The sequence below is a fragment of the Balaenoptera ricei genome, chromosome 3, assembly GCF_028023285.1.
Source record: "Balaenoptera ricei isolate mBalRic1 chromosome 3, mBalRic1.hap2, whole genome shotgun sequence".
Taxonomy (NCBI): domain Eukaryota; kingdom Metazoa; phylum Chordata; class Mammalia; order Artiodactyla; family Balaenopteridae; genus Balaenoptera; species Balaenoptera ricei.
Window position 1 is genome coordinate 78,663,800 of NC_082641.1, and position 14,756 is coordinate 78,678,555.

General features: G+C 42.0%; 1 protein-coding gene across 8 annotated transcripts in view; it reads left to right on the forward strand.

Moving 5' to 3' along the window:
• Nucleotides 1-14,756, forward strand: part of CAST (calpastatin) — a 122,163-nt gene that overhangs the window by 23,366 nt on the left and 84,041 nt on the right. For 6 of the 8 annotated variants that reach the window (XM_059916809.1, XM_059916808.1, XM_059916815.1 and 3 more), the window contains exon 3: nucleotides 7,174-7,245. In XM_059916809.1, the coding sequence (XP_059772792.1) occupies nucleotides 7,174-7,245 (72 nt within the window). Of the gene's footprint in view, nucleotides 1-7,173; nucleotides 7,246-13,223; nucleotides 13,412-14,756 lie in introns of those variants that run through there. The other 2 variants (XM_059916813.1, XM_059916814.1) reach the window with 2 other exon arrangements.

The following is a 14,756-nucleotide window of genomic DNA, read 5'->3' on the forward strand; positions in this document are numbered from 1 at the left end:
CTCTCTCCTCTTCTTTGGAGGCTGCGGTTATATACATATGGGCTGCTTGGAGTTGCCCCACAGCTCACGGATGCTCTGTTCCCTGTCCTCTAGCCCTTCACTCTCTGTTTCATTTTGGATAGTTTCCATTGCTGTATCTCCAAGTTCACTAATCTTTTCTTCTGCAATGTCTCATCAGTTCTTAATCCCAGTGTATTTTTTATCTCAGACATTTTTATCTTTAGAAGTTTGATTTGGGTGGTTTTAAAAAAAATATTTGCTATGTCTCTCCTGAACATACTTTTAAAAACCTTTTTATTTTGAAATAATTATAGATTACCAGTAAGTTGCAAAGATAGTACGTCTGGTGCCGTGTATCCTTCACCCAGTTTCCCCATTGGTTACATCTCCTGCGACTACAGTACAATAGCAAAACTAGGAAACTGCCATTGGTACATGTATGTATAGTTCTATGCCATTTTGTTACATGTGTAGATTCACGTAGTCAGCCCTGCAATCAAGATACTATGCTTTTTGAACATTATATTTTCCTGTGTATGGAAAACAAAGTTGTATTTTTCTGCTTCTATGCATGCCTTGTAATTTTTGATTAGGTGATAAACAGATCTTTACAGATGCTTTAAGTTTTCCTGACCTTTGTTCTGGGACACAGTTAAGTTACCTGGAAACACTTTGATCCTTTGGGGTTTGCTTTTAATCTTTGTTTGGCTAGAACAGAGCAGCCTTTAGAGGAGGCCTACATTTTCTTGTTTTTTTTTTTTTTCTTCTTCTTTTCTTTCTTTTTTTTTTTTTTTTTTTTGGCCAGTGCCACGTGGCATGTGGGATCCTAGTTCCCTGACCAGAGATTGAACCTGTGCCCCCTGCAGTGGAAGCGTGGAGTCTTAACCACTGGACCACCAGGGAAGTCCCAGTCCTACTTTTTCTTCTGCATTCTCTACCTAGTGATTCTGACTGCTGGAAACATGTCCTATTCCTGGTCCCTGGGAGCCCCTGTGATTACGCCTCTGCTCATTATGGGTGTTCTTTCCCCAGACTCAGGCTCTCCTCACAGGCGTGCACATGCAGATTTCTGGAGCTCACTTTTGTAGCTCTCCTCTCTGACGCCCTCCCTTTGAGCCCCCTGAGTGCCCTTGATCCTCAAACTCCCAGCTCCATCTCCTCAACCCAGAGAGACAGACAGCCGTTGCATGATCCGGCGGCTGGAAACTCTGCAGGCGGTAAGCTGTGGCGATCACAGGGCGCCCCTGGTTTGCTTCCCTTGCAGGGAGTACTGTCCTTGCTGCCTGGTGTCCAGCCTCTGAAAACCACTGTTGCATATAATTGTCGAGGGTTTTCTTTAGTTATTTAAGGCAGAAACACTCCTTCCTTTTTAATCCAAATTTTCTTACATAAGAACATCATGAATGTAAAAAGGAAACAAAGCTGTATTTGAAAGGAGGTTGTGGCCCAGCTTACAAACTGAAGTACCTTCTTTTACTATGAAGTTGAGTTAAATTTTTCTCATTTATAAGCCTACTCACCGACTTACTTGTTTGTTCATTTACTAATGAGTTTTAGTGTTCTCCAGATATTTTACTAATATTTAAATGTGCCACCAAGGCTGTTGAAATCACCTGTTCCATATCCTGTCCTGACACCCTGTAGTACCTCAGAAGGGTCCTTGCCACTCTCAGGAAACATATTGAGGTCATGTCGATTCCTGCAGATCTTGTTGACCCTAAATCACACCCCCACACACACACACGCCCACACTCACACACCATGTGACAGTGACGACACCTATGGGACCTATCAGAGCAAGGTCCAGAGGGGCCGTCATCTTTGACAGTTGATGCACGAACATCAGGACCTGCTGATCTGGCTCTGGTAGGCCTAACTCATTAGGTAGGCCTTTCAGCATCAACCCTGGAAGTGGTCCCGGGTTTCCCTTAGCTAGCATTTATTGAGTAATCATAGTATCTCTGACTGTGGGCTTAGAAGATGCATTGCATTTATACTTTCATGTAATCTTCAGACCTCACACAAGGCCAGGAACAGGACATGTTCTCACCAGTCGGAATCACTGGGTAGAGTACTCAGAAGGGTATCACTGCTGTATTGAAAACAAATTACTTCTATCTAAAGGCTGCTCTTGTCCAACCTAACAACGCTTAAAAGAAAACCTCAAAAGGATCAAACTGTTTCCAAGTAACTGCATCCATTAATAGAATCATGGCTAGTCCTAAAGAAAAATCACTTTCTATCCAATGAAGAAACAATTATTTTTCTATTACATAAATAACAAAAGCTCATAGAAAATTCTCAACAGCCACTAAGACCCCCTCATGAGTTGAAATTAGATGCACTGGGGTTGCCCTGGAGAGGGGAGTCTGTCCCCTTGCCACCTGTTCAAGGCCTTGGGCCTCTCTCTTCAGAGCGGGGTTTTCCAATACATGGGCCACAGATTTCAGGCCATACCTCATCTCATTTAATCCTCTCAGTCTCTCTCTGAGGTTCAGGTAGGGTTATTCTCATTTTTCAGGTGAGAAACTTAGTGTTTAGAAATGCTCATAAACTTGCCTGAGGTCTCACAGCTGTCATTCGGTGCAGCCAGGATTCCTGCCACATGTGTCCAAAAGTAGGACCGTTATTCTAGAGAATTTGGCACTTTTCTTTACAGAGTCACTAGGTCTCAGGATGACATGAGGCCTCACTTAAGGGGTCTTTCCTGAGATTTTAGGAGAGAATGACACAGCTCTGCCTGGCTCTTGGAATTTCATTGTTACTTGAAAACAGTTTTTAAGACTTGAGTTCTGATTCATTCCATAAAACCTTTTATTATGAACCACAACAGACATACAAGAAAGGCATGCCATTAATTCCTTTCATGTCTTTCTACGACAGCAGATAGGATGGATCTAATCTGTGCGTTCTTTATCGATCTTGTCTGTGCAAGCAGAGTTGCCTGGTTACGGGTCTTTTGGCTGGCAGACTCTGAAGCTCTTTTGAGATGGGGGAGGCTGCTTCCGGTAGAAGGTGTGGGTTCATAGTCCATGGGAACAGGACCTGTGTATACTCAGGAGTCTGCACCCGAGCAGGAGAAATTGCACGAGTTCTCTGTAAATGGACCGGACTTGATGTCCTGGGGTTAGAGTCGTAAATCTGGTGTGGACGATTACACTTCTGCCCCTGTCAGTCATCAGGACTGAGGCCCTGTGACAGGCTGTCCTGCAAGGAAGGAATCACTCAGCCAGGCCTGCGACCTGATATAGAGGGATGAGGGGAAGCTGTTCCTGACCATTTCCTTTCTATAAAACTTAAGTTAAACAAAGAAGCGCTCATAAACATTAGAGGGAATGTGATTGCATGGCAAGGGAAAATCTGCTCAGTAACCTTTAGTCTATGGGTTTATGGAAATGAAGAAAAATAGTTTAACTAAAAATTTGAATTATCCTAGGATTGGTGTTCTCATTTAACATCTTAATCTTTTAGAGACCAGAGCATACCTGTGAGTTAAGACAAATGCAGAATCATGTATGAGAGAGCTTGTTATGAGTTTTCACTTACTTTGAGTAAATGAATTCTGTTCTGTCTGAGGGTAGATCCAGCCCTATCACAGTTGTGAATATGCAGACCTAGCTGGGTGAGAAATGTGTCCAGGCCAGAGTGGGATTTCTAAGGACCGATGCTGATGGTGAGGGTGAGAGAGAGTGAGGGTGAGGAAGACACTGCAAAACTAAGTACAAGGTGATGTGAAGTACAAGGTGATGTGAAGCCAAAGGACTTTGAGAACTTTTCACATGGAGGCAAGGGAGGACTCACAAGGACTAGATGGTACTCAGAGAAGGCCAGGAACCAAGCCAAGGCCTGGAAGAAACTGATGATCCCAAACACACCCGACTGCGGGGCCATAATGAACCCACATCACTTCAGACCAAATATCTTGATCCAGCATCCTGTATCATCTCATACCATGTATGCCTGTGCCCACCTTGCTTCAGCTGCAGGAACATATTTCTGTTCCTCCAACTTGCCAAACCCATCCCATCCCACCTCAGGGCCTTTGCATGTGCTACTCTATCCACCTAGAATGCCTCCCTTCCCCCATGCCATATTTACATGATTGGTTTATTTATAGTCAGGTCTCAGTCAAATGTCTTTCTTTGTCTATCCTGTCTGAAGGAACCCTCAGCCAGCCACTCTCTGTTACATGACCCTGTTTTATTGACTTTATAGCACTCATCACTCTCTGAAATCATCTTGGCTTTTGTTGACTTATTTAGGGTCCGAGTCCTCCTACTGGAATGTAAGCACTACGAGAGTAAGACCTTTTTTTGTTTGTTTGTTTAATTGGTCATTATATCCCCACTGCCTAGAATAGGACCAGGCTCCCGGCCAGGGTTCAATAAATGTCTGTCCAATAAGTAGAGGGATGCATGAAGTCAAACACAATTGAAGAGAGAACCACAGCTTATATCAGCCAAAACAATCTGTATGGTTACTAATCTGAGAATAAGGGGTCTGTGCTCTGGTATGTATGTGCACTTCTAAGCTTTTGTGTTGTGTTTTAAGTGCCTGACATTATTAAGGCCTTTATAAATATTAGATAATAGAGGATCATTTTTACAAATTCTACTCTTGTTTCAGCTAAACTAAATTGGTCCTTTGTAGACTAAGTAATTCAGGCAGCTCAGAGGGCAAGGCAAACTTCAATGGGTCATACCCACAGGAAATCTGAGATATCCTCAGTTGAGTTTAAAAGTATTCAATTTATTAATAAATTATTTTTCAGAGTAAATCTTAAGTTTATATACAGGTAGAATAAAAATCAGCATGTGTGCTGAGTTTATATAAACAATCAGCATGTGTATTAAGTTAAAATAGTTATTTTTAACTTAATAGTATCATAACTCAGCCAAAAAGCAAGTGTTTTAATTCTCACGGGCAAATCTTAGCTAATGTGTTGTAGTGGAATTCTTCTACAGATAAATCAGAGTCTGGTATGTGCATTTTGATTGTGAGAATTGGAGCTGTAGTTAGTGCAGGATTTCAATGTGACCTTCCTTGATTATAGCTGAGACCACAGGCTAATAGCTAGAGTGTGAGACAGCTATGGAACAGTGTACACTGACCTGACCTTTCTGGGCTTCAGTCTCCTCACTGGAAAATGAGGAGGTTGAATTGGAGAATGAGATTAAAATGAATAACCCCAATGCTGTATTCTTGTCTTCATTTCTTACATCCAACCCCTTACACTGAATCCATGTATACATTATGGTTATCAGAAGCTATTTGTTAAGACACCTTATATTTTGAAAAGAGACTTGTGATATGGATAAAACTTAGGCCATCCCCTCCTTTTACCATCTCCCATATCACACTCAAATTACTAACTTTTTAGCAGCCTCTTTTATTTCTATCCCATTTATCTAGGATTTTTTCTTCCTTTGGTTGATGGTAGCGCATGAATGCTTAGGATAGACTATTTGGTCGACAGGTAATACCTGGCTTCTGCAAAGACCTCTGAAGGCCCTCAGATACCCATCTTATTAAAATGTGTCCACCCTGTTGTTTCGGGGATCTTCCTGAAGTGCTCTGAGAATGGTCAACCAGTGGACACAAAAAGATTGTACTTTGAGGACAGCAAGCTAAGTTCTGTCTTTTCTTCTTGCTAAGGTAGTATTTGCCCTGAAGGAAAAGAAGGCTTCAGCTCAAGCTTCCGTGGCAGGCATTTTTCACAAAGTTAAGCAACATAAATTTTGCTAACTATCTTCTAAATGTTAAAGAATTCAACCAAATTGTTCTCAATTATATATTTTTCAAAAATTTTCAGAAGTTGTATGCATGTGGACATACAACTCTTTACTGTGTTATATATCACCTAATTAGCATGATCATCCCTCCTGTATTCAATTCTTACAGTACATTCTTCACATTTTATAGACGTTGGATCATACTGTCACCATTTTACATTATAAAACTTTATACGCTTGCTTCTTTGAAATATAGATATTCATAAGTAAAAGATATAAGACATCAAGTCCTTGTTGAGAAAGCAACTGTGTATTTTACCTCTCCCTCCCCTCGTTTATTGTCCTTTCAACAGTTAAGTAGTTATAGTTATATAAGAAATTACAAAAAAAGCACAATGAAGCACTCTTAACCCTGCTGTTAGAAAATAAGCCCGTATGAACTTGAGACCATACCATTCATGTTATTTTATAATGTGACTTTTCTTTATGTGAAATATTAATAATATACTTTCATTTAATGGAATATTCTTCTAAACCTGATCATTAAATAACCATATGATATTTCATCCTGTAACTGTTCATAACATAACCCCTTATGTGGGAGGCAGTGTAGGTAGGTAAGAGAATAGGGTCTGAAACAGACATGCTACTTTTGACTAGCTGTGACCATGGCCAAGTTGTGTACTCATCCCATTTCTCCATCTCCTTACCCAGAAAATGGGGATAACAGCTTTATTTTGGGTAATTTGAAGATTAAATAAGTTGTAACATATGGTACTTAAACAGAGCACTAACAATAGTGCTGTACTATATTCTATTATTGGAGCATTATTACCTATAATTTCATTATTCTAGTAGAATAATTAAACACATGGTAAGACACATGGTAAGAACTCAATGAACATTCATTATTATTACCTATATTGTTTTTAGCTTTTTGATGTTAGAATACTGTGATGAATATATTTGAAGAAAAAAGGCTTTTGCTCGTGTCATATTATTTCCCTAAGATAAATTTTTAGATGTATTGCCATCTTTGCTACTTGCTGCTAAGTCACCCTCTGTGGAGGCTGTACTAACATCTGCTCTCCGTGGCACTCAGGGTAGAGAGAAAGCACGTACTTTGTCACGGTGAGCAGTGATGGTCTGGGAGTGCATTATGTTGGATAGTGACAACTCCCATGTGAGGATTTCTGCAATGCTCCAAACCACTGAATAGTGAACAACTGGGGACTATTCAATGCACAATCCTCTTTGTTTTTAATATTTATATAGTCTTCTGGCAAAGACATGAAAAAATAAAAACATGTTCATTTTTTGCGTACTTAGTATATTAGTCTGAATTTTGCTTGAAAAGATATTTGTATTGATAGGAAAATTTACACTTGACTACATTGTGAAGATGTCTTCTCCTATAGAAACTAATATTTCCTATTTTCAGAAAAAAGCGACAAAGCTCGGGAGCAGTCAACCCTCCAGAACTCAGGCTGGTGGAACAGCTCCGGTCACCAAGGTCAGTCATTTCCTGAGCGAGAAAAGAACCCTACTCTACAGGTGTACCATTAGTGGGTGGGACTTGTAGGGAAGGTAAACAGTGTCCATATATCACTGAGAGTTTTTGAACAAAGTATCATTTCTGTGCTGGTGGGGATAGTGTGAGGCGGGAGGCATGTAATTTCTTACTAATGATTTGAATGATTTAAAACCTCGCGAAGCCATTTATGTTATTATTCTTACTGGCATATAATAATGTGTCCAAGAGTATTCATTATTACCACAAATATCTATACATAATATTTGACTTTTGCACACACCAAATTTTCTTCATGAGTATTAACCACACCAGGCTGTCTGCTAAGTGTGCTATATAATTATCTTAGGTAATCTCGTCACAACCTTATAATTATTATTCCTTTATACCTGAGGAAACCCGGGCTCAGAGAGGTTAAGTAACTTCGACAAGATCACAAAGCCAGTAAGATGGAGGTAGGGTTCAAAGCCAGGTTTCCAGTTCACACAAGGTCCTGGACCTTATAAACTCTGATTGAACCTTCTTTGGTAATATAACACTACAAAGCTTTGCAACTTATAAAAATCACTGAAATTTCATCTTTCAATATAAGATGTAACTACCATTTTAGCTAGCAGTTTTCAATATATAAAATAGTTTTGTTCCTCCCATTTCAGCTTGTGATCTTCCAGTGTGTCCAAGATTATCAAAAACCTTAACCTATTTCAGGATTGCCTATACAACTATTGTAAATAAGCATTTTTCCTTTAAAACTGGTAGCTCTCCTATGGAGGGCTGTGGACTTTCTCATGGATGTTACTTGCTTGGTGAAGAGTTCGTATTTTAGTGCCTTCTGGAGTCTCAGCTGCTCTCCTAGCTCCTAAAAAGTACCCAAAGTAAAACTCAGCTGAGAAATGAGAAGATTCTGGGCAAACATATCTCTGCTGCGGTTGCCCTTGGTAGCTCTCATATTCTATTGTTTGGAGGTCTCCAACTAAAAACGATTTTCTGGATACTTCCTATCTTTTACAGTATTAGGACCTTTATTTAACTTATGCTTAAATTATTGCCTTAAAAAATGAGAAGCCTCATTAGCAAAACCCCAACCTCATGAGGTTTAGTGAATCATTTGTAAATGGTTTCTAGAATTATCATTACCTAAACTCCTAGAGGGTCGGTACCTTGTGGAAAATCGCACTTAGTTTTTGTTTTTGTTTTTCCCTTGAATTTCGTGGTAAGAAGCAGGCCCTTTTGCATCATTTTTCCCCACAGGAGTATCATCCAATCATTTCAAGGCGGAATGCTTACAAAGAATTTGGCCATCCTCCCCAAACCCTGCTAGGTCTCAGGAAGCTGTGGGAGGAGGTGTAACTGGGAGGTGGACACATTTAGCCACAGAGTTATTGTTTTAGTTTACTGGCACACTTGTAATTCTCTCCTTGGCTTCTGACACTGCCTTCTCCTATCTCCATTCTTCTCTCGATTATTCTTTTTCACTGTGGTTTCCTGACTCAATTTCCTTCACCAGTTTCCTGAATATTAGTTTTTCCAGGATTTAATTCTTCATTCCTTCCTTTCTATATCTTTAACTCTTATAGAGTATTAGAAGAAAAAAAAAATACATCTGCTTTCTTAGTTTCCTTATTTTGCCTTTTGATGCCAGATTGAAAGGGCTCGGTATCATCATCACCTAAAAATGATCATTCCCGTGCATCATCCAGAAAAGCTGGGGGTAATAGCATTTGTGATCCCTTGAAGCATTTTATTACACAATTAATTATCATAACACACACAGGCAAATAATATTCTCCCAACACATGACATGACAAAATAGTAAATACAATTGGCAGTGAGAATTAGGCCTGGTTTTCTTGATTCTTGACACATTCAACTCGAAAGTTAAAGTAAGTGACAATTTTACAATTATTAAGAAAATCATAGTCTGTATTAAAGATTCAGTATTTAATGATAGAATGGTTACCATGTATTGCAGAACTGTTTTAGGAGAGTTCTTACAAAATCAGTAGTTATGTGCACAAATAATACCACTTCTACCATGCAGTCCTGGGTTTGGAGGATCCAGAGCACTTAAGTGGCATAGATATTTCTATTGAATAACTCAAAATAATTCTTATAAGATGTTTAGTGCTTAAAATTAAATTTTTGATAAATTAATAATGACTAATGAGGCTATAGAAATTAGACTCTTATTAAATAAGAAAATAGTTGCGATCCACAGTCAGGCAACTGTGTTACTGGAAGAGTTCTCAGGCAACTTCTATTGTAACCACCAACTTATTCAGGTGAGGAAAGCGAGGTTGAGCTTGCATCAGGAATGCCTCTGCAGGAGAGCACAGCTATTAAGAAGTACTGGTTAAAGTTATCAGTTCCAATTGGAATTTACTCTGACTAGTTCAAGCTAAAACGGAATTTCTTAAGGGATGGCGGGTAGCTCCTAGAGAAATCCAGAAGTCTCCAGCAGAAGGAATGTAGTTTCACAGCCAGGAACAATGCCCGGACACACCGTGGGAGCTTCTCCTTGCTGCCACCGCAGCTCAGCACCTATCACATTTAGGACTGGAGGCCAGAAACTCTGGCACTGCCAACCTCAAATGCTGAAAGGCCTTATCATAACACAGATCTACCGGTGGGTGGCGCCTCCGCACAGGCTTATTTCCAATCTCACTCTTGTGAGGCGCAGCTGATTGGCCAGTGCAAGTCCCATGCCTCAGCTCTGCTGCACGGGGAATCTGGGGTTGGGAATGCTCTGGTTCTTCTTTGGGAAGGCGCTTATTGATTAGGTGGGAAATGATCCGTGAGTAGTGAGGATTTTTCAAGTGTATTGTCAGCTGCCAGCTATCCACTACAGAAAGGAAAACAGGAGAATTACCTAATTGAACTGGAGGAAAATCACTGATTATAGGTTGTTTAGCAACATTAGGCCTTTTAAACAGAAGAGGGTACAAACAGCTTCTCTCCCAGTTAGAGAGGAGAAAATCTGCACAGGAATAAGCACCCACCAGAGAAGTCCTTCCGTGGTTTTGGCCCTGGTTCTGCCATAACCAGCTGTGTTAACTTTGGCGGCACAGCCCTCCTCCCAGGCCTTTACTTTTCTCATCCATAATATGACTAAGGGGCCGAATAAACTCTGCATATTGTGGAAGGTATTCTATCGTTCAGTGTCAGCCTCACCCGCAGAACCGCTGGACCACATGCGGTGTGTTTGATGACTCTGTTTGCTAAGCAGGCAAGCGTTTCTATTTCAATAGTTCTGCATGTATTTTAACGTACTAGGAAAAGTAAACTGGCACTTCAAACTCGTGATCCCATGGATGTTTTTGCTTAAGACAAGGCCAGATTAATGGTTAAAAAGTAAATCTATTTTTTAAAATATTAAGTACATGTAGCTGTGGCAGATTAAAAAATATTAAGTAGGTAGTACACAAATAACCAAGGTTTGGGAAACAAGATCAGAGCAGTAATTCTCATATTTTAAGGTACATACTGAATCGGTGAGGTGTTTACTAAAATGAAGATTCTGACTCAGGAAGTCTGGGGCGAGGCTGAGATTCTTTCTGCTTTTCTAACAAGCTCCCAGTTGCTGCTGCTGCTGGTCTGGCGACCACACTTTGAGCAGCAAGGATGCTGAATTGTGCTGAATGTGGGTTATTTAGACCACCTGTACCTTAGATTACCTAAACATCGATTAGAGAATCTGGTTAAAATGCAGATCCTCAGGTTCCAAGCTGCAAGAATCTGATTCACCGGGAGTGGGTAGGTCCAGGATTTTCTCTATTTAATAAATACCCTCCAGTTTTTCAGATGTGGGTGATATGGAGTCCCCACTGGGGGAAAGGTTGAGCCTCAGGGACTGGGATAGACACAGCACATCTGGGAGCGATAACATCCCTCTTCATCTCCAGGGAAGGGAGCCCCTTTCTACCTGTCCTGCAGGACAAGAATCTTTGGAAAATTTACTTCATAACCATGTAATTACTAACCTGTACTCTTGAGGAGCTCAGACATACTCGCCCTCATTGAGGGAGATATGCTGCCTAACGGTGGGGCTGTGGGACCCAGGGCTCATCCCTCTCAGGGAGTGGCCCAAATAAGTCATCCTAGTTGTCTTTTGTCTCAGGAAAACCTAGATGAGCTGAGGTTTATTTGAGAAACAAAAAAGCAGAGAAAATACTGACAGTAAACAAAAAAGGAATTTTAAGCTGAATTTTCATCAAGAAGAATTATGAAAATCTACAAACAATAATGCTGGAGAGGGTATGTGGAGAAAAGGGAACCCTCTTGCACTGTTGGTGGGAATGTAAATTGATACAGCCACTGTGGAGAACAGTATGGAGGTTCCTTAAAAAACTAAAAATAGAACTACCATACGACCCAGCAATCCCACTACTGGGCATATACCCTGAGAAAATCATAATTCAGAAAGAGTCATGTACCACAATGTTCATTGCAGCACTATTTACAATAGCCAGGACATGGAAGCAACCTAAGTGTCCATCAACAGATGAATGGATAAAGAAGATGTGGCACATTTATGCAATGGAGTATTACTCAGCTATAAAAAGAAACGAAATTGAGTTATTTGTAGTGAGCTGGATGGACCTAGAGACTGTCATACAGAGTGAAGTAAGCCAGAAAGAGAAAGACAAATACCGTGTGCTAACACACATATATGGAATCTAAAAAAAAAAAGTGGTTCTGATGAACCTAGGGGCAGGACAGGAATAAAGACGCAGACGTAGAGAATGCACTTGAGGACACGGGGAGGGGGAAGGGTAAGCTGGGACGAAGTGAGAGAGTGGCATGGACATGTATACACTACCAAATGTAAAATAGATAGCTAGTGGGAAGCAGCCGCATAGCACTGGGAGATCAGCTTGGTGCTTTGTGACCACCTAGAGGGGTGGGATAGGGAGGGTGGGAGGGAGGCGCAAGAAGGAGGAGATATGGGGATATATGTATACATATAGCTGATTCACTTCGTTATACAGCAGAAACTAACACAACGTTGTCAAGCAATTAAACTCCAATAAAGATGTTAAAAAAAAAAAGAATTATGAGGAGAGGGTCTTCTTCTCAGGGAATTATAATAAAATATTAGAGTTGGAAGGGCTCTTACTTCGCCACCTTTCTTTAACAGAAGTAAAGGAACACTGATAATAAACAAGGTGGTTGTGAGGAACACCTAGCAGGAGAAGTCAGGGGGACCCCACGTGCTTTGACTGCCGGGCGCAGGCGGATGCGCCGCTGCGCGCTGTGCCCCTGAACTCTCCGCCTTCCGCCTTCCGAATGCCGTCGCCTCTGGCCTGGAGGCGGAAGGGCTGGCTGCTCAGCTGTCACTAGCTATAGGCCTGAGGCCTCGGGTCCTCAGCCTCCCGCCACCGCAGCCTCCTCCACTCCTACCCCAAGCTCACTGTCCAGAGTCTTCCCTGTGATTGCTTTACGGCTTTGGGAGAAGTTGGCTTCCCATATTTCCTGTAAATTCTAGAACTCTTTTCTCTAGGCCCATCACTTACATTTATTAGTTGGCATTCTTCTTTAAGGGAGAGCATTTCTTTCTCCCCTATATACTTATTCATTCATTTATTTATTTATAGCAGTATGAATTCATGAATTCTTTTTTATTCCGTGGCTTAAATCCCTTCTTAGTTATTTTGAAATGTTTAGTCATAATGTATCACGTCCAGTAATTCAGTAGAATTCTAGTTCTGTTCAACTGCTCTTTAAAAAAAAAATCCGTTATACGATGTGAAATGTTAATTTACTTTATAGCTTCAAAAGTAATATTTGGGGGCGTGTGTTTGCAAAGAGCCCACTTTGGGCCTTTGGCGACATCCTAGGAGTGGTAGACCTCTGCCATCGGCCGGTGGCCTGCGTCACAGGCCGCGCTGTTTAGTCTGCCAGCCTCCGGGATGCCAGCCCCGCGATGAGTCGGCGGCAGCGGGCACCTCCCTCCCGGACGGAACCGCGCTGGGGGCGGGCGGAGGGGGCGGGGAGCGGCCAGCGTCGCGTCCTGGGGCCGCCCCGCCGCCTCCCTCTCTGCGGGCTGGGCTGAGGCTCCAAACGGAAACCGAGAGGGCCGAGCCCAACCGGGAATGCAAACATCCCCCAAACCCCGCTGAAGTCTCTGGGCCCGGAAGCCGGACGCGGAGTGAGTACTGATTTCGGCTGCTTCCCAGGCGGGCAGCACGCGCTGCCTTCGCGCCGGCCCTGCGCGTCCCAGGCTCGGACCCTGCCACGGATCCAAGACTTGGACGTGCGCTCTTACCCGTCTCTTGCCCTTGAGGATCAATTTCCTTCCAAACGGGTTCTAAGTTCACTTGTGTTACTTGTCGACCCCTCCTCCCTGTCGGCGCCACTGTTGCTGGCTTCTGGGCTGGGAATGTGTCTGGTGATCTTACACGGTAGGGTTACAAAACCAGGAGTTTGTGTGACCCGGAGAAAATGCTGAAAGAAGAAAAGCAGGAGCAATGTCGATTTGGTTTGGCACTTTTATCTCTAGGGTTAGACCCAATCTTCTCCCCGAGCCCTGCCCCCTCCACTGTGATGACCTCCGTTTTAGAGAATGAGCTCACTGTGTATAACCTCTCCGTTTATCTGATACATGCTGGGTGTGGTGTGGCAAATGTTGTGACATGTTTTGGTTCTGTTTCCCTGAACACAGCCTGAGACTGTGGTCGGATGACATCGCTGAGGGGTACTTTGTACCTATCTTTCAAGAATGGAAACGTTTTCATGGAGAGTTGACGATCTTTTCTGTATTGTTAGAGTCCTAGCATTCCTCAGTTATAAACGAGTAAGAGGCAAGTTCTTTATACCCATTTTACAGCTTGAGAAAACGAGGCAGAGTTTAAGAAACTTCCTTAAAGGGCTGGACCTTGGGGCCTCTGACGAGCCCTCTAGGAACCCACCTATACCTACATCAGAGGAAGGGAAATGCTTAATCAGCAGCTCTGGAAAGTTCCTGATATATGAGATGTTTTCTAGAGAGAAAACCTCTGCATTGCAGCGAAGGTCAGTAAGGAGTGGCATCTACTGTTCAAAAGGGTAAAGTTTATTTTCTAATGAGTAACTTAAAGAGTGCCTCTTCCTGACATTTTGTTTGTGGGCACTGAATTTAACTTTTGCACACTAATTTTTCAGTATGTAAAGGATATTTGTCGCTGGGAATGCTGCCTGGCTTCTAGGAGACAGTATAACATTAAAACAAAGTAGTGACATTTAGCAAAATCATGCTGAACTAGCAAAGGCCGCATCTGCTGACTGATGGGAGAAGGGGTAGGTGGCCAATAGCAATGAGAATGGAGCGGGAATCCTGGTGCATGCAGCAAGGACCCTTGGTGACTATTATAAACAAGTGAGCTTCACAGACTGCATGACAGTGTTTATGAAGCAGTGCATTCAAGTATAAATGTTGGTCATGGTTCAGTTCACATGCTTTGAGAGAGGATTCCCACTGCAGATAGGAGTTGATTATAGTATAGTATTAGTGGTGG